The sequence below is a fragment of the Saccopteryx bilineata genome, chromosome 6 (assembly GCF_036850765.1).
Source record: "Saccopteryx bilineata isolate mSacBil1 chromosome 6, mSacBil1_pri_phased_curated, whole genome shotgun sequence".
NCBI classification, from domain to species: Eukaryota; Metazoa; Chordata; class Mammalia; order Chiroptera; family Emballonuridae; genus Saccopteryx; species Saccopteryx bilineata.
In genome coordinates, this window is record NC_089495.1 from 129715475 (window position 1) to 129734702 (window position 19228).

General features: G+C 49.8%; 2 protein-coding genes across 2 annotated transcripts; one reads left to right on the forward strand and one right to left on the reverse strand.

Annotated features, from left to right (window-relative positions):
- Positions 1 to 7272: 7272 nt before the first annotated feature.
- On the reverse strand, positions 7273 to 12938 carry TMEM176B (transmembrane protein 176B). The gene is given in 7 exon segments (XM_066234989.1): positions 7273 to 7410; positions 7751 to 7870; positions 8794 to 8911; positions 8913 to 9034; positions 9277 to 9333; positions 11512 to 11723; positions 12646 to 12938. Coding segments are annotated over 7 exon segments (867 nt in total). The 5' UTR covers positions 12842 to 12938; the 3' UTR covers positions 7273 to 7368.
- Positions 12939 to 13503: 565 nt separating this feature from the next.
- On the forward strand, positions 13504 to 19114 carry TMEM176A (transmembrane protein 176A). The gene is made up of 7 exons (XM_066237546.1): positions 13504 to 13537; positions 13872 to 13996; positions 14419 to 14547; positions 15958 to 16014; positions 16146 to 16346; positions 16854 to 16964; positions 17725 to 19114. The coding sequence occupies exons 1-7, from the start codon at positions 13504 to 13506 to the stop codon at positions 17764 to 17766; spliced, it is 699 nt and encodes a 232-aa protein (XP_066093643.1). The 3' UTR covers positions 17767 to 19114.
- Positions 19115 to 19228: the final 114 nt, after the last annotated feature.

Genomic DNA, 19228 nt, shown 5'->3' on the forward strand with positions numbered 1-19228 from the left:
CCTCAGTCCTCAACCTCAGCCTCAATCCCTCTGGTTTTTTTACACCAAAAGATATGGAGACTTCTCTTTCTGTCTCTGGAACTCTGGGATGGGGTCCTGGTGTGGGACTGTGACCTTTGTTTCTTAGGAGGTTGTAAGATTACTCTTCATTTAGTCTAGAGTTGGTTATTCAGAATGATTGTAATTAAATTATTTGTAACTCCTGGCAGGAGGTGAGTGTAACATTCATCTACTTTGCCACCATCTTGAATTTTCCCTGGTATTTATTTTGGTGTTTTTTACTAACCAGTTCTGCTGTTAGTCTTGATTTTATTTTAATACTAGTAGTTAAATGCTAGTAGAAATTTTTGCTCCATCTTTGTTTTGTTTAGGTGTGGATTTATTTTGAATTATTCTGTTTAGGACTTGGATTACGATTTAAGGACTTATTTCTTCATTTGTAAAAACTTTGGCCATTATTTCTTTTTTTTTTTTTTTTTTTTTTTTCATTTTTCCGAAGCTGGAAATGGGGAGGCAGTCAAACAGACCCCCGCATGCACCCGACCGGGATCAACCCGGCATGCCCAACAGGGGGCGATGTTCTGCCCCTCTGGGGCGTCACTCTCTCGCATTCAGAGCCTTTCTGGCGCCTGAGGCAGAGGCCACAGAGCCATCCCCAGCGCCCGGGCCATCTTTGCTCCAATGGAGCCTCGGCTGTGGGAGGGGAAGAGAGAGACAGGAAGGAGAGCGGGAGGGGTGGAGAAGCAGATGGGCGCTTCTCCTGTGTGCCCTGGCCGGGAATTGAACCCGGGACTCCCGCACGCCAGGCTGACGCTCTACCGCTGAGCCAACCGGCCAGGGCCATTATTTCTTTAAATAGCATATTTGTCTCATTTTAAAAATAAGTTTCTAGAACTTCTATTTGACAGATGCTGGAGTTTCTCGTTCAGTTTTTTAACTTTCTTTGTAGTTTCCATCTCTCCTCATCTCTGTGCCAAATTCTATGTAATTTCTTCATAGCTATTTTTACCCTGATAATTTTATTTTTATTTATCTTTTGCTTACTATTGAAGCTGTCTTTTAAGTTTATTCAGAATCGAACCCGGGACTTATGCACGCCAGGCCAACGCTCTACCACTGAGCCAACCAGCCAGGGCTGGATTACAATTTGAGGACTTATTCATTTGTGAAAATTTTGGCCATTATTTCTTTAAATAGCATCTTTGCCTCGTTTTTTTAAATAAATTTCTAAAACTTCTATTTGACATATGCTGGAGTTTCTCATTCAGTTTTTTAACTTTCTTTGTAGTTTCCATCTCTCCTCATCTCTGTGCCAATTTCTATGTAATTTCTTCATATCTATCTTTTACCTTGATAATTTTATTTATATCTCTTGCTTACTATTGAAGCTGTGTTTTGAGTTTATTCAATGAGTATATTTTCTTCTCGATTGTTTTTTTATATCTACCAATTTCCATAGATTAATTATTCTTTCATAATCCTGAATATTTTACACATATTTAAAGTCCTTTTCAGTCTGCTTTATTTTTGCGATTTACGTTGTTACTTGTTGTTTTATTGTGTTTGTTGACTCACTCTAATAGTATCGGTTTCTTCATTACCATTGTACTTTTATTTACAAACTTATTCTCAATAGGGACCCCATTAGTACCCTGGGTTGGGAGGTGTTTTAATGAAATGGTTTGTGTTTGTATATGGTTTTTGGAAAGCTGCTGCTGCCTTGTGTATTTTATTTTGTTTTTCTTTTGGTGGTTGTTGAATGACTATGAATTCACTTAAATAGGCAATACAGGAAGCAAAAAAGATAGGAGGCATAGTGACTTCTGCTTTGTGGACATTTTGTTTGGAGTTTTGAGTTGATTAAACATGAATTTTAAATAACTTAAATAGAAAACAGAAATGTTGATTTCAGCCTCGGGAAAAATGATGAGAATTATGGGCTGGGTTCCTTTCAGTTATGGTAGATGTACTCCCATGTTTGCATTCAGTGTTTCTGAAGTCTCAGGAAAACTGGTGCCAGGGCTGGAGGTTATATCCCTGCATGAACTTTACCTGTTCGTTTGAAAAGCATGTGACTCAGGAACAGCTAGATGGAAGAGGATCATAGGGCAAGGTGTGTGGGAAATGGTGTGGCTATTTTTATTCTCTAAGCATGCTGTGCCACTATTCCAAATTTCTCCAAGTTTACCTGCTTGGAATTCATAGATCAGCTTCTGAATAGTCAAGATTTTTTTCTTGATTTGGCCTTCTTTGTACTGTGCAGGTAATAGAAACTTTCATTATGTATCTATACATGAAGCATGTTTGGCATTCTAACTTCTTGTGGATGACTGCAGGGATGACAAAGATTTTAGCCTGCCCTGTGGCTTATGAAGGGAGTTTAGTTTTACCTTTAAAGCTTTGTCCTGTTTCCACCGGCATCAATGCCTCAACACTTGGGCTGTGAAATTTTCTTTTTGTTTTCAGTACTTCAAAACTTTGCCTTCTTGGATGCAGACTTAATTATATATTTTTTACTCATGATTTGTTATATAGTAGACATTTCTGTGTTTGAGTTGGATGTCAGATGGTCTTTCCACATCTGCTTAGTCATCCATCTTGAATGAAAAGCCACCAGTGAATTTACTGGAACTAAATTTTTTTAACACAGTAGAGATAAAGTAGTTTGTAGATTTTTGTGTTTTGGTCTGTTAAGAAGAGTCTTCTGCCTAACTGGTGGTGGCAAAGTGGATAGAGTGTTGACCTGGATGCTGAGGGCCCAGGTTTGAAACCCCAAGGTATTTTGTCTTAAGTGCGAGGTCACCAGCTTGATCATGGGAACATTGATATGATCCCATTGTCTCTGGCTTGAGCCCAGATGTCAATGTCTTAAGCCCAAGGTCGCCGGATTGAGCAGGGAATTACTCACTCTTCTGTAGCCCCCCAACCTCTCTTTGCACATATGATAAGTAATCAAAGATTAACCGAAGTGCCACAGTTACAATTTGATGCTTCTCATTTCTATCTTCCTGTCTTTTTCATTCCTTACCCTCCTCTCTCTCACTCTCTGCCTCCCTCTCTCTCCTTTCTGTCTTGTTAAAAAAAAATGTCTTCCTCACTATCATTTCCCATAATTATACATTTTAGTGAATTGGCAGTTAAAAAAAATTAATGTAATAGACATGAATGGGACTCTCAAAACTTGAGCTTTGAAGTAATGGAATCTGTTATTAGGGACTTTATACATAAAACTGGTCAGAAACTTTGGTTTTTGATTTAGGGTTTTATTTTTGTATAATCATCAAAACTTAACCATGAGAACTGGCACACTGAGTGAGATTGAGTTAGGGGCACATTCATCTGATCTATACTTATTACAATGGTATACTTGCTCATAAATGCAAATGGTGACCCTGGCTGGTTGGCGCAGTGGTAGAGCATTGACCCAGCATGTGGACCTTTGGTTCAATTCTGGGTCAGAGCATACAGGAGACGCGCCCATCTTCTTCTCCACACCTTCCCCTCTCACTTCTCTCTTTCTTCTTCCCTTGTGCTTGATTGGAATGAGTTGTCCACAGACACTGAGGATGGCTCCTTGGCCTCTGCCTGAGGCACTAATAAATGACTCCAGTTGCAATGGAGCAGAGGCCCTGTATGTGCAGAGCATCACCCCCTCTTGGTCTTGCTGGGTGGATTCTGGTCAGGGTACATGCAGCAGTCTATCTCTACCTCCCATCCTCTCACTAAATTCTTTTTAAAACGGTAGGATTTGCTGATGTCTGCATACTTTACTTTTTTTCCCTGGTGTCTCCTTGGGACTTCATTTCATGCCTCAAATTTCTAAATTTAGCTTCTTTATGAAAGTCTTTATGTCCAATAAAAGCCTTTCTAAGATGTATTCCGCCACTCCTTGTGTACTCTGGATGGGTTTCTTCATATTGTTCATACATTCTTTTGCATGTACATTTCTTGAAATTGCATAATTCTGATTTGTGTGCCTTGCCCCCTTTTCTACCTGAATTGTTTTCAGTATTGTGTATCTTCTAAATTCCATAATGTTAATTCAACAGAAATTGAAATGAGTAAAAGATGGATTTTTGTTGTCATTGACAGTGATGCCAGCTTGCCAGATGGATGTAAAAATTTAAAGACTCTGAGAATCATCTTATTGAGTTCAGAACCTCCAAAACACCTGATATTACTTTTAGCAAGTCACTCATTTAAACAGGTAAAATGGATTCTTTTGTGATATTGGGTGTTTTCATGCTCAGGACAAAATGTCTTTTTCTCATTTGTTGTTTTCAACAAAAATATTCCTTAATTTAGATGTTGCAAATTTTTTAACTTTTTCAATTTATGTATATGTGTATATATATATGTATATGTAAATGTAAATGTATATTTAATTATATTTCTATTTTTTATAGACTCCATTTATTCATTTGAAAACTTTGCACCTGCTTTTCTTGCTTTATATGCTGTATTTTTCTAACCTAGTTTAGTTAGGGGTCTCTAGGACCACCCTCAGTCTCAATGATTGTCTAAGACTCACTGGATTCAGAAAACTGTTATACTCATGGTTGTGTTTTATTAATGTGAATGGACATATATTAAAATTAGCAAAGAGAAATAGTGCATGTTATGAAATCCAGGAGGAAGCAGGCACAAGCTTCCAAGTATCTCCTTTCAGTAGAGTCACATGAAGATGCTTAATTCTATTAGTAATAATATGGGACAGTTTATAGGAGTATTGCCAACCAGGAAAACTTGCCAGAGCCTTCGCACCTATGGTCTTTTATTCGGGGGTGTTAAGTCCCATTGGGGTTCAGCCTCCACATTACTGACACCATCTCCTTGAAGTCAAACCACCCAGAGGTCAAACTGAATACAACATGGCCCAAGGCCTCAGGCATATAGAAACATTCTTACAAGGTGTAATATTACACATAGTACACTTGAGCTTAGGCAAAAGGCCAAGAAGTGATCAGGTATAAAATTCCAAGAGTTCAGAAGTCATCTCCCAAAACATTGTCAAGGGCTGGTATTGACAACTTTCCTTAAGAATGTGAAGGGTTTGAGGAACATAGGCAAACTGAATAAATGGTTGCACATTAGTAATTGCATGTTAATTCTTCAAGACTGTATTTAAGTATCACCTCTTCAGTGAAAACTTACCTGCTTTACTGTAAGAGGTTAATTGCTCACATATTTTTGCTTCGGCAATTACTTATACTTATTTCCAAGTTTAACAAAGAGATTACATTCAAGAGGACTCCCTCCACCTCTGACTTCTTCCTGGCAAGCCCCCTGGGTGTGAGGGTCCAGGCCTGTGCTTCTCATCAAGGGCTGAGCAACTCCCATCACCTGTGGATCTTGTGAAAACGCAGATTCTGACTCAGCAGGTCTGAGGTGTGCAGCGAGTTGGCATTTCTGGCAAGCTCCCACCCCTCCATCCACTGGGGTCACTTTTTCTGCAAAAGGCCTGGTAATAATAAATATTTATGGGCCATTCAGTCTCTCTTAAGATTACTCAACGCTGAACTCTGCCGTTATAGACAATGTGTAAACAAATGACTGTGTCTGTGTTCAATAAAACTTGATTTACAAAAGTAGATGGCAGACCAGATTTGACTCTCAGGCTATAATGGCCAACCCATAGTCGTATACCCGTTTGCTGCCTAATACTCACTCTGAATGTATTTCTGCCTCATTTCTGTGACATTTTTATTTGTCTATTCTTCTTTTTCCAAGTCAGAGGACCAAAATCCACCCAGCAACCCCTGTCTGGGGCCATGCTGGCAACCGAGCTAATTTTAGCACCTGAGGCAGAGGCTCCATGAAGCCATCTTCAGCACCAGGAGCCATGTGCTCAAATCAGTCGAGCCATGGCTGCAGTAGAGGAAGAGAGAGAGAGAGTGAAGGGGAGGAAAAGGGTAGAGAAGCATATGGTTGCCTCTCCTGTGTGCCCTGACAGGAATAGAACCCAGGACATTCACATGCCAGGCAGACGCTCTACCACTGAGCCAACCGGCCAGTGCCTTCTGTGACATTTTTTTAATTGCTTGATTTTAGAAAGAGAGGAAATGGGGGGCAGTATTCATTTATCCTTCACTTATTACATTTATTGGTTGATTCCCACATGTGCCCTGACCAGGAATCAAACCCACAACCTTGGTATCTCTGGACTGTGCTCTGACTAAGCCAACTGGCCAGGGCCTCATTTCTTGTTACACAAGCTCATGTGAAAATCTCTCTCTAAGGGCTAGACCGGTGGGGAGCACTGGGGAGAGATTCTGGGCCCTCTACACTCAAATCCCCGCCCACCAGTGTGGCCATGCCCAGGCCTGGTCAGCACAGCCTCCAAGGGAGGCCGGATTGTGCAGCTAGTGATGGTAGGGCCCAGAGCCTGTGGGCTTCAAGACCAGTTCTCCCCCTGCTGGTCTGTTAGGTGATGATACCCACCACACTGAGCCGTCAGCATCACAGTGAGGATGCAAAGCTGCTTGCTATGCTGGACTCGGAAAAATGAGAATCACTCCCTTCTTGATTCTGCGGAGCATAGCCTGCTTCCTTGCACCTCCGAAATGCTACGTCTCTGTGCATACATACATCTATGTGTCAAGAACATGAGAAAAGGGTAAAAGGCAAATTGATCATATCATTTACAACGAAAGGGAAGGATAATAATAAGTGTGTGTGTGTGTGTGTGTGTGTGCGCGCGCGCTCGTGCACGCACACACAGAGAGGACCAATACTAATTACTGCTAGGAGGAAGGGAAGAGCAGAGAGAGAGAGAGAAAGGGAGAAAGGAAAGGAAAAAAGAGGGAAGGGAGGGAGGAGGGAAGGAGGGTAAAATTTTATTCCATGCTTCACATAGTTCTGTGAGTACCACAGGTCAAGGTCATAGATACTTAGAGACCATCTCAGTAGGCAAAACGATTCAAAGTACATGAGAGTTATTTTCACTTTATATTGAATGTCACAAAAAGCAGTTTTGTCACTTGAGACAAAGAGCAGAACATAATTCAATCCTGTCCTGTCATGAGTGCACACGTATGAACACAGAGGAAGGCCTTGCACAGCACACCGTGCGTTGAAACAAAGACCACATTCGTCTTTTTCTTTTGTTTTAAAGTATTTGTTGTGATTATTTTTAACTGGTGTTCGCTGAACTAGGGCATGGGGGTGAGAGCAGCGTGGAGAGGAGCAGGGGCTGGACGGTGGCCAAAGGAGAAAGCAAGTGTGAGGCATGGGGCAGCGAGGGGCCCCGGGAGTGGACACCTCCAGCCCCACAGGCCCAGGGCTACTCTGGAGGAACATGCGGGGGTCTCTGGCCACTCACAGGACCATGACAGCTGTGCTCTTCTCCACGGAGGAGGAGGGAGACCCTCAATTCTCCGCCAGCAGCATCTTCCCTGACCTTTCCTCATCCTGAAACAGACAGGGGTAAGAATCAATTCTTGGGGAAGAAAGGATAGGGCAGAGGACTTGAAATCAGGGAAAGAGAGGAAGGAAAGGGTGATGGAGGAAGGGGTGCTGGACAAAGAGCTCAGGCACAAAGGAAGGGAAAGTGGGAAAGGGAGAGGAAGGGAGGGAGGGACAGAGGGCAGAAGTGAACCCAGGTCGCGGTGATGAGTCACATTCCCCAGACAGCCAAAGGCGGGGACCTGCCCTGGGCAGAAGTGGAAGGTCGCGGGGCCTGTGAGCTCTGCAAAGCCATGTTCCCGGCCCCATGTGGCCCGCTGGCCCCGGGGCCTCCCCGACAGCTCACCACAGGCTGGGAGTTCTGGCCCCTCCAGCTTCGGAGACACAGGCCCAGGGACACCAAGGACGCAGTGGCCTTTAGGGAATAGACAGCCAGGAGCAGAATCCGGGTCCCTAGGAACAAGTCCTGGAGATAAAGGAAGAAAAAAAGATGAGAGTCAGGAGTCCACTGCTCTGATGCTGTTCTGACTGCCACCCTATCATTCCCCACCTCTGGAATCAGACTCCACCCGAGTAACAAGTCCCCACCAAAGCAGATGCCACCCTCATTAGCTTCTCTGTAATGGGGCCTTACCACCCACCATGAAGAGGTGAACAGGTGGGCTCTGTTTCTCCACCCCTAGAACCTGGAAGGGACTATGATTGCACTGACCAATAAAATACCATGGACATGACACTATGCCAAGTGCATGGTGGCCCTTAACTGGCCTGGCGGCTTCCATTCCTACCTTTTGGGGTGCTCACTGTGGGATGCCCTGAGTTGGAACCTAGTTGCGGTGCTATGAGAAACCCGGGCCCCAAGGAGAAGCCATTGTAGGCTCTCTGCTGGACAGGCCTAGCCAAGTGCCTAGCCAAGAGCCATCAACTGCCAGCCATGGGAATGCATCACCTCAGATTTCCAACCCAGTCCAGCCATCGGCTGACGTCTGACTGCAATGTCATGGGGGTATCCCCGGGGAGGACGGCCCATCCGAGCCCAGTCAACCAACCCACAGACGGTGAGAAGTAATAGCAACCTATAGGTTTAAGCCACTATATGTTGAAGAGAGGCTTGTTGTATAGCAACAGGTAACTGGAACACCCACCCACCAGAAGAGACAGATGGGTGGCCCATGACCTCCCCTCCTCAATGTCTCCTCTGTGCCCCCCTCATCTTCTCTGATTCCAGGAATCTTCATGCCATGAGGGTCTGAGAAGTCTTCAGCTCAAGTGAAGACATCCTGAACTGAAGACCTAAGATAAGGTCCAAGCTCAAAGAGCTTCCATCTCTGCCCTCCGGTGCACAATTTCTTAGGAACAAATGGTTGTGACAGGCTTGGGTGCTCTCACCCTCAATGTTTGCATGAAGGCTCGACACCGCTCCTCCTGATCCTCTGGGTCATAGTAACTGTTTCTATAGTAACCGTTTTGCTTTCCAAACTGGTACTCAGAGATCTCAGTTGGTGGGACTGGGCAGTTGCACACAGTCGTCGATGCCATTGTTTTCCCAGGTTATGCTATTCACACAGAAGACAACAGCAACTATGGCTGTGGCAGTGCCCGCCAGGGTGAGCAGCCCTGACACCCAGCCCTAGAAGAGAGAGGTTCAGGATGCAGGCTTGCTGTTGATCTGTTGATGGTCGAGCTGTGGGGTCCCAGCCTCCAACCTGTCTCCTCCTCCCCAGCTTCCCGGTCCGAGAAACCCTCCCCACTCTCATAGGAAAGATCTCAGGATATTGGAACCCAAAGGGAGAAGACAGAAAATGGAGCAGAAAACCAGAAGACCTGAAAGAGGGCAGAGGACCAGGCCGGGATAGCGGGCGTCCAACTCACTGAAAGTGTGCTCTGACGCTTCTCGTGCACAAGGACCCCAGCTCCTGCTGCAATAGCCTGGGAAGAGAAGACACCAGGAAAGGCCTCCCAGTGACTCTCTTGAAATGATCTCCGACATCACCCTCCCCTCAAGTGACCTCCAACAGTTCCTCACAATAGTCAGTTCAAAGCATGCTGAAGAGGACAGGCAAAGAAACCTAGCATGTGGACATGACTGCATACATTGTCCTGCCCTTCCCAACCTTGCCTTAAAGAGGAAAACGGACAGTGAGCAGGTTTGGTTTTTGCCTACTGCCCAGAGCATCCTCTTGGCTAAGGGCATTCAGACCCCGGTGGTTGGACTCTTCCCAAAATCTCTGACCCAGACCAAAAGGAACTTCCTCCTGGCTCCTAACACTGCCTCCCAAATGAGCTCACAACCTCTTCCTTACCACAGACCCTGCCCAGAAGGCACAGCCTGAACCACGCAGATAGGTCTATGGCCCAAAGTATAGAAGCACCCCCAGGGCAGAGCTTACAGTCCCTAGCAACAGCTGGGTCACCTGCCAGACAGGATGGAAGGTCAGACCCCTCCCCACGAGCCCGCACCCTCAGGTACAGCCACCCAGCTCCTATCTGAGTGCCTCTCCTCTCCTTTTCCTCTATCTTGACCTCTCTGCAGCTGTGATTCTGGAAGGTTCTCTTCCCTTAACATCCATGAAACAGCATGTCCTGATTTCTCCCATCCCTCTGACATGCCAGGCTTTTTTTTCCTTCATTACTTTTCCCTAAACACCCCACTGTGTCATTCCACCTGATGGTTCTCTCTTGGGAATTCCATCATCCTGTCCTGGATGGGCCACAAAGACCCCTTTCAAGAAAGGGAGGGAGATTGGCGCAGAGACAACCAGGTGAAAAAGAAAAAAAGAAAAAGAAAGAAAAAAAAGAAAGGGAGGAGTGTCATTGGCCCACAGCTTACAGGAGTCAGCTTCTTCAGGTCCCCTCGTTCTCTGCTAAAGGCACAGCCTCTGGGCATTGCCACCCAGTCAATGGTTAAGCAAGGTGGTCCAGGGCCATTTCTACCCAACAGGGGACTCCTGCCAGGGACAGTCTTGGCTCCCTGGCGCCCCACTGGAAGGCCTGATGTCGCCCCTGCCCAATCCTTGCTCCCTTCCTTTTTGTTTCATAGGCAGTTAGACCCCCTAGGCCTTTTGTACACCTAACTCCGACTCATGTCTGCTTCCTGGGGTAGCCAACCTTCAGAGCATCTCAGATATCACCTCCTGCATGCCCTGTCAGCATCTCAGAATTCTCACCTCCAAATCCCCACATCCCACCCGCACTCTCAATGCCCGCCTCTCCTAGCTGCGGGGGCTCCAGCCCCCTGGTCTTGCACACTCCGAGCCTCAGCCTGTTCTTAAACTCCTCTCCTCCCTTGTGCTCCAAGCCTGCTCACACCCAAGGCATGGGGGCCTTGTCCACAAAGGATTCGGACCCCTTTCTTGTCATTTCTGCCGCCACCACGCAGCAGGTGGAGACCCCCCCATACTTCTCACCCGGACAGCTGCCAGCTGGGAGGCAGCCTTAAACTGCAGGGTCCTGCTCAGATCCTGAACCCTCAGGACAGATTGCTCACCTTGTCGCTAGGGCTCTCAGCCCTGTGGCCCTGGTCTGTGTTCTCTGTGGACCCCACTGTGAGCCCCATTCTCTTTACTCTGCAGGGACATGAACTTGCCCTGTGCGCTCGGGCTCCTTGGTTCCTGCCATTCCTTTCCTTCCTCTGTCTTCCCAAACCCTCTCCTCCACCCAAGGTCTAGATTGGGCACCAGCTCCTGCCTTCCAAGGGCGTCACCTGACCTGTCTCTATTTCTAAAGGCATTTCCATAGTTGCCTGGTCCCTTCTGATGGATGCTGAGCACTATGCAAGGATTCTCTCTCGAGTTTCCCCAGAGCACCTGTCCTCTTGCCTTAGCTGCAGGCCCTCAGTCCACAGGAGTTAGATTCAAATGAAATAGCAGCTCCCAGAGGTCTCCCCACACATCTCTGGCTGGGACTGCCCTCCACTGTGCTGCATGGTCATTCCTTCCCATCCAAACCTCCATGGAGAGACTTCCAAAACCTTCTCTTCCCAAACAAGATGGAATAGAATTAGTGAGTTCTCCTGGGGACTCAACCTACTTTCCCTTTTTGTAGCCTGCTGCAGGAGAGTGACTGTCCTTAGTCTCCTGCTCCCCTGCCTCTGCAGCCCCCTCTTACCCCTCCGGCCAGCTGCCCGTAGCTCAGCCTGGCCTTGGGTGGGCCCATTTCCCAAGGGCCGGCCAAGAACTGCTTCAAGGAGCTCCCAGCTTTGAGCAGCTGCATTAATGCCAATTCCTGGTGGATGTGGATGTTGATGTGGGTGGGCTGGGACAGGGTAGAGGCCACCTCGACCCCATTCACAGTCACCACGTTTTGGGTCATGCTGCCTGCTGGGGAGAAGATGAACTGAAATGGGGTCTGGGGACTGGGTAGGGTCACGAGGAACACATGGCACGGGGGAAAGGAAAGAGAACAGTCTCTTTGTCAAGACCCCCAGGGTCTTCCCAGTGCAGCATTCAATGTCACCATGACCCTGCTCTGGGCTGCAAACCCAAGTCACCCCTAGAGGTCTTCACCATGTATATCCGTGGACCTCTCTCCCCAGAGTGGTCTAATACCGTTTGTCTCAGTCTTGGGAAAGAAAGGAATCTGTATTACTTGTTTCAGTGACTTAGTTTATAGACCGCAGATGCTCACACAGCACACAAAAGGAAGTCCAGCCCGGGTGCCAACCACGTCTTCCCTGAAGGCATTGTGCCGCACCCTGAATGTGCCTTGGGCTCCAGCTCTACCCGGGTCCCCCGGGTATCCTACCTACTCTGACCCCCAGATCAGCCCAGCTCCCTGCTTCTCCTCGGAACTAGACCAGCTCAATGAAGATTCCCCACCCATACCCCCTTGACTCCGGGCTCCAGGCCCTTCCTCGCTCCCACTTCCTCCCAGTGCCCCTGGAGCTGGGCAGAGGGGGCTGGGGTCCCCGCCGCCACCTGGACCTCCTCCTTGGGCTGCACTCTGATAGGATTCATCACCACCAACCCTCCTGAGCCTCAGCCACTGCACCAGGTGCTGGGGAGGGAGAGGGAGCACCAGGTTACCTGGCCAGGCACAGGCCCCACCTCCCACCCCAGCCATGTTTCTAGGGTCATGTCCTTTGTGCCTCCCTCCCTCCCTAGCCACTCCACAGGAGCCTGGAATGGGGGCAGGGGTAGAACAGGTTCATGTGAGATGGGATGGAGGCTTCAGGGACTGCAGACTCAGCGAGACAGAGGTCTTGCAGTGCGGGGTCACCTGCGCTGTGAGGTCCTTACTCACCTGCTGTCCCCTGGGAGTCGGCACCCTGAGAGCAGGGCTGGGAGAGGCTGGGCTGGAGCTCAGGACCTACGAGCCAGTGGGAGGAAGAATAACAACAAAGCAGGAGGTGCAGGGACTGACTTTTAGCAACACTGCTTCCCAGAAAACAGCTGGGACCGAGGGGTCCTTCTAAGGGTTCCTGTCGTGAGGAGGTCATCAGGCTGGATGGGGAAGGCAGAGCACGTGCACGCACACTCACACTTACTCAGACAACACACACGCCAGGGCAAGCACACTCACGGCAAGGGAAGAGCCTTTTCAGACCATTCCCCGCCCAGCGGGTTGCGGGGGGGGGAAGACAGCCCCATGGTTCCCCAGGCCACTCACCTCGCCCCTGATGATCCACCCACCCCCTAGCAGCTGAAAAACCCTAGAGAGGCCCCTTTTGTCCCAGCTGAATGCTGGGAAACTGCAGGCTAATGCCCAACCACCCCTTTCCTGCCCTGTTCCCCTTCCTGCCTCGGTCAACTTTCTCCTTCTGCCCGGTCTCAGCCCCACCATAGTTCCGCCCAGAAGCCCTGCTCCACAGGCCTCTGACCCCCGAGGAGTGCAAGTGAGGCAGCCCCCAGCCCGGGATCTTTCCCAGAGATCTGCTCATGGGACCCCTCCCCAAGGGAGCCCCCATTCCTGCCTCTCATAGCCTTGACCCTGCAGCTGGCCCCGGAGAATGGGAGGGAGGGTGGGAGGGACCCACATACAGAATGTGACTCCAGGGAGATAGCAAGACAGGTGCCAGGGACAGGTATCAGTCTGGCCTTTTCCCTCCCTCTTCACCCACAATTCATCCCTCCTGCGGGCAAGGGAGCTTCCCCAGGCCACATGGGGCTGAGTGACCATTGGAGGAGAGGGAGGGGTGAGCGGCGGAGGGGTATCCCCGGGCTCAGCTGTGGCAATAGAGCAGGTGGCAAAGGCTGGGACTCTGTCTGGTAGCTGAGGGCCCTGCAGAGAAGGCTGAGAGAAGAGCCGGAGGGACCAGAGGGTGCAGAAGTGAGGGGCACGGGCACTGCTTGGTCCAGACCCCTTGGCCAGCCCATGGGAAGGAGATGCAGGGACAGAGCCAATCCGAGGTGAAGGGGGAGGTTCCAAGGGTCCCTGCCCTTCTTCAAGTCCAGGGACATCTGTGAAAATCTGTCATCTTTTCCTCCAGACGAATGTCCGTGGGCATGGCAATGGTAGCTGGTGGTGAGGTAGCCCCAGCAGGCCCCGAGCCCACCCACATCCACGTGCACATCCACCAGGAGCCCGTGCTGAGCCTCAGCTCCTGCCCACAGCCTCCCGCCTTCCTGACCCTGGGCAGCAGACAGCCTCCTGGGTAAGTAGGGCTGCTGGAGGGGTACCCAGGGACCCTGTCACAGGAAGTAGAAACACCTTCTACCGCGCTCACCCCCGGACAGCCCAAAATCGAACAGGATGCCGAGTCAGTTTTATCTAACACCTAGAAACCAAGTTCTCCTGGGCCACATGTCTGCCTTCTCCCTCACTCACTGGCCTTCCCCATCAAAGCTGTGGACAGGGTACCCTGGGAGCTAAAGAAGTGACCATGGCAAATGCCAGCTGGTGCCACCCCCTGGCCAGATGCAGTGTGGCTGGCTCGACTCCCCTCCTTGCTCCTCGCTCTCCCTCCACCTCTGTCCCTTTCTTTTATGGGGTTCTAATAGTCAATACTTGGAGCAGCAGGTCCTTCCATCTTCCCTGAGATGTGGGGGCCGGGTTCTTCGGCTCTTGGTCTTCCAGGTGGTGCAGATCGTGGCCGGGCTGCTAAGTGGGATCCTGGGAGTACATGGCTTCATCATCTTATACTACAACAACAGGTTCTCGTATCTCCTGCATATCTGGAAAGCCAGCATCTGGACAGGGGTTGTGGTGAGTGGGGCCATGGATGGGGCCATGGATGGTGGAGGGGGCAGCCTGTGGACATGTCAGGAAGGACAGCTCAAAAAAAAAAAGAAGGACAGTTCATCCCCATCCGCACAACCACTGCCAGTGCGGTGCTGTAGAATGATGGCCGCAGTAGAGGACCCAAGTCCTTCCAGGGCCATCCCCTGTTTCTATAGAACAAGACAACAGCTGAGGGAAATGGTGCTATAAGTCAGCTGCTCTCTCGGCCCCCCACCCGGGGCATCCCTCACCAGGCCAGTCACCTCTCCCCACTTTCAATGGTAAACATCTACGAAGAATCTAGGACCCATCCACTCAGCTCCTGACACTTGCATAGAGATGGGGGAGGCAGAGTGTGCTGGACAGTGTAGACTCCACACGGAAGGGGCCGCTCCTGGTTGGTTCGCACAGTGGAGACCCCACAGTGGTGCACGGAGGTGTGTAATGAGTAATAGCAGCTTGGTGGGCAGGTCATGGTAGGATTGAGGCCCTTTGGTAAACTCACTCACACCCATGGAAGAACAGCAAAACACAGATTGAAATAGGGGCCAAAGTCATCATTCGTCCACTGGGTTGCACCAGACTTCCTGTTCTGTGAGCCCAGGAGCAGAGCGATGCTGGGGCAGGTGCCTATCTAACACAGTCCAGAGACCCCTCCTGAATGGAGAGCTTCTCCAACAACTTAGGTCTTCTACCTGGGATGTTCAGAAAGCACCTGGTATGGCTCTGGAGGAGGGAGTGCAGACTCACACTGGGCTTGACCAGAAGTGCTTTTCTTTTTTAATTTTTCTTAAGTGAGAAGTGGGGAAGCAGAAAGACAGACTCCCACATGCACCCTGACCAGGATCTACCCAGCAAATCCCCTGTGGGTTGATGTTCTGCCCATTTGGAGCCGTTGCTTTGTTGCTCAGCAACCAAGCTATTTTAGTGCCTGAGGCAGAAGCTATGGAGCCATCCTCAGAGCCCAGGGCCAACTTGCTCCTATCAAGCCATGGCTGTGGGAGGGGGAGAGAGAGAGAAAGAGAGAAAAGGGGCAGAGGTAGAGAAGCAGATGGGCACTTCTCTTGTGTGCCCTGGCTGGGAATCAAACTCAGGACATCCACATGCCTGGCTGACACTCTACCACTGAGCCAACTGGCCAAAGCACCAGCAGCTCTTTTCCACCTCACTAAAACATAGGACCCTGCAGCCTGAGGCATCTGATCCAGGCCTCTACACCCTCACCATCACCTTACCGCACACAGCAAAGCTCAGCTCAAAGCTCCCTGTCAACATCTGTCCTGGGGCAGGGCCGGCGGCCTCTCTGTATGAGAGTCACAGAGAGGAGGAGAAGCAGGAGGCTGGAGGACTTCTGCGCCCTGGGCCAACCCTGTTGCCATTCCTGTCTCTCCCCAGGCTGTGCTGGCTGGAGTCGCCGCCTTCATTTACGAGAAACGGGGTGGCATCTTCTGGGTGAGTTCCAGAGAAGTGAGGAGCTAGGGGCCGCCCCAAGCCTCCCATCTCGGCATGCACATCCCCACCCCCCTGGCTGGACCCCTGGAGGGACTGACTCACGAGGTCTCTCTGTCTCCCCTTCACCCCAGGCCCTGCTGAGGACCCTGCTCACCCTGGCAGCCTTTGCCACCACCACTGCCGCCATCTACCTTGGAGCTTATCATTTCCAGGACCCACTCTATACTTTCAGAGATGAATACTGTGGTATCCCCGAGTCCTGGGAGCCCACCTTGCCCCTCAGCCCTCCTGAAAAGGCCATCCTGTGCTTGTCCTATGTGCACATGCTCGTGGTAGGTGGACAAGGGTCAATGCCAGCGGAAGGAAACACAAAGGCTGTCCATCCAAACCAGTGTCACTTGTTCCGCACCAAGGTTGACAACTGTCACACAAACAGGAACTGTTCCTGTGGTTGGGGGGGGTCACAGCCTAGCGGGAAACACAAATATTGAAATAGTAATAAGTGAGTCACTAGCACTGGTGTGTACTGCACGGCAGAAGTGTTAATGCACATCTCCCTGGGTCCTCTGAAGTTTGCGGTGGTTGGGAGACCCAATCGCAGCCTGGGCCTGTCCCTGTTCAGGTGAGGACGCTGAGGGCTGAGGAGAAGGGCTTCTGGGTGCTCTTGCATGCTCGACCCCCTGACCCGCACTCGATGCTCCTCCCTCAACCCCCTCTGGCAGCTACAGACTTGGGGAGAACAAGGTGGAGGGCGACCTTGTGTCGATGAGAAGCTTGGGGACAGAACGCAAAGCACAGCCATCACTCCAGTGCCTGCAGCTTTGCTCATCTATCCCCAGCCCCGGCTCATGGGCCTTATGGCCATGCTGTTGAGTATCTGGGTGCTGCTGATCCTGGTTTCTCTGTTCCCCCTATTTCTGTACTGCTGGAGAAGATGCCAACCCAAGGAGGTTAGTCCCTAACATGTGTGTCTGGGGTGGTAGGCTCTGTGGCTAGGAGACAGGAATGGCTAGTGGAAAGTTAGGCAGGACATGAAGACCAGTGACAATGAGTCTCAAGGGACATCCATCCTTCCTTCCTTTCTTTCTTTCCTTCTTTCTTTCTCTCTTTCTTTTATTAAGTGAGAGGAGGGGCGGCAAAGAGACAGATTTCTACAGACCAAGATCCACCTGGCAACCACCATCTGGAGCTGATACTCTGCAACCAAGCTATTTTTGGCACCTGAGATGGAGGCCACAGAGCCATCCTCAGTGCCCAGGGCCAGCTCCCACATACCAGTGGAACCATGGCTGTAGAAGGGAAGAGAAGGGGAGGAAGGGGAGTGGTGGAGAAGCAGATAGTTGCTTCTCCTGTCTGCCCTGACTGCGAATCGAACCCTGGACATCCACACGCCAGGGTGACGCTCTACCACTGAGTTAATTGGCCAGGGCCATACTGTCTTTCTACCCCAGTGGTCGCCCAGCCCAGAGAGCCCCTGTCTCTGATCACCTGGCCCCCGGGCCACAGACCCATCCCAGGAAACCAGGGAAGTTTGTATCCATGGTGAGACATTAGGGTTCCTTGCATCATGTACCATGAGGATAATGTTGGATCTGGTTGGCTTCAGAGCAGAGCTTCCCTAGAGGAGGGACTTGGTGCTTTCTCTGCCCCGTAGGGATGTCTCGTCTCCTCCTCTTCCTCTTCTTATTCCTCCTTCTCCTCCCTCCTTAGGAAGGAGACCACAAAGCACTGCTGGAAGTGAGTGAAACCTAGCCTTGCCTCCCCTGAGCACATACGTGCCTGTGGCAACTTCTGCACCAGGTGTCTCTGCCTCTGACCCTGGAGGAAGAGCAAGATGAGGGAAATCAGCCACTCCAGTGGCCCCCAGCTGGCCGCCCCACCACCATGGCCACAGCCACAGCCCGGCTCCCCTAGCCTACACCGCACCTCCTGCCCATTTTTTGCATATGGTCACAACCCTGCCTCTGCTCCATGTCCCCTCCTGAGCAGTGAAAATAATAAACTCCGACGTGCTTGCTCCCAGCTTCCTGCTCAGCTCTTCCAGGATGTTTCTCTGGGCTGGGGAGGGTCTGGGAAGAGGGGAGGTGGTGGAGAAGGAGCAAGAGGAAACCCATGCCTGACTTCCTCTCTGCATCTAGTGTTGCTAGCTCCCCGTATCTCTCTAGAATCCATCCATTTACAAGAGACAGATCTAAAACAAGGACACAGAAAGGTTGAGAAGAAGAGGAATGGGAACTAAGTATAGATGGCAATTAAGTTGGCACAGCTTTATTAAAATCGGACTTGAAGCCTGACTGGGCAGTGGCGCAGTGGATAGAGAGTCAGACTGGGATGCGGAGGAGCCCGAGGTTCAAGACCCCAAGGTCGCCAGTTTGAGCGCAGGCTCATCTGGTTTGAGCAAAGCTCACCAGCTTAGACCCAAGGTCTCTGGCTTGAGCAAGGGGTTACTCGGTCTGCTGTAGCCCCACGGCCAGGCATATATGAGAAAGCAATCAATGAACAACTAAAGTGTCACAATGAAAAACTAATGATTGATGCTTCTCATCTCATCTCTCTTTGTTCCTGTCTGTCTGTCCCTATTTATACCTCTCTCTGACTCTCTGTCTCTAAAAAAAACAATCGGACTTGAAGGCTGAGAGCGTTCCTAGAGATAAAGAGGCCACTTGGGGCAGGGAGGGGTGCAATCTTACAATTATTCTGTCCTCCCAATTCATTTGTCCCCTCCTGGGACCAGGACCACATCACTCTGGCTGCAGGGGCCAGCATGTGGCCAGGAGGGTAAATAAGCAAGAGCCACAATTTAGAGGTGACGCAAACTATGAGAAGGAAGACCCAAGGAGCCTGGCCTTCAGTGGCACACTGGAATATGCCAAACCAGTTCTGGATGGCTTACCTTTGAGTATCTTTACATGAAAAAAGTCAATTCCTTGCTGATTAAAAAAAGAGAGAGAGAGAAATGTAAACCATCAGCCATAGCAACAAAACTATAAGAATAAAGTCAACTAGGACTAACTCTAGACATTCAAGACAATAAAACCATTATTGAAAAAATGTCTATGAATACCTACATAAATGAAAATACATATACGCTTGTATACACCTGCCCCTAGAAGGGAGGACTCCATTTTATTTTTTTATTTATTATTATTTTATAGTGTGTGTGTGTGTGTGTGTGTGTGTGTGTGTGTGTATTTTTCCAAAGTTAGAAGCAGGG

What these genes read in the sequence shown, in the direction of transcription:
- TMEM176A (XM_066237546.1), top strand. Translation starts at nt 13,504, where the DNA reads ATGGGGCTGAGTGACCATTGGAGGAGAGGGAGGG. An exon ending in CCATTGGAGGAGAGGGAGGG is followed by an intron (nt 13,538 to 13,871) that starts GTGAGCGGCGGA and finishes GCTGGTGGTGAG; the next exon opens with GTAGCCCCAGCAGGCCCCGA. An exon ending in GGCAGCAGACAGCCTCCTGG is followed by an intron (nt 13,997 to 14,418) that starts GTAAGTAGGGCT and finishes TTGGTCTTCCAG; the next exon opens with GTGGTGCAGATCGTGGCCGG.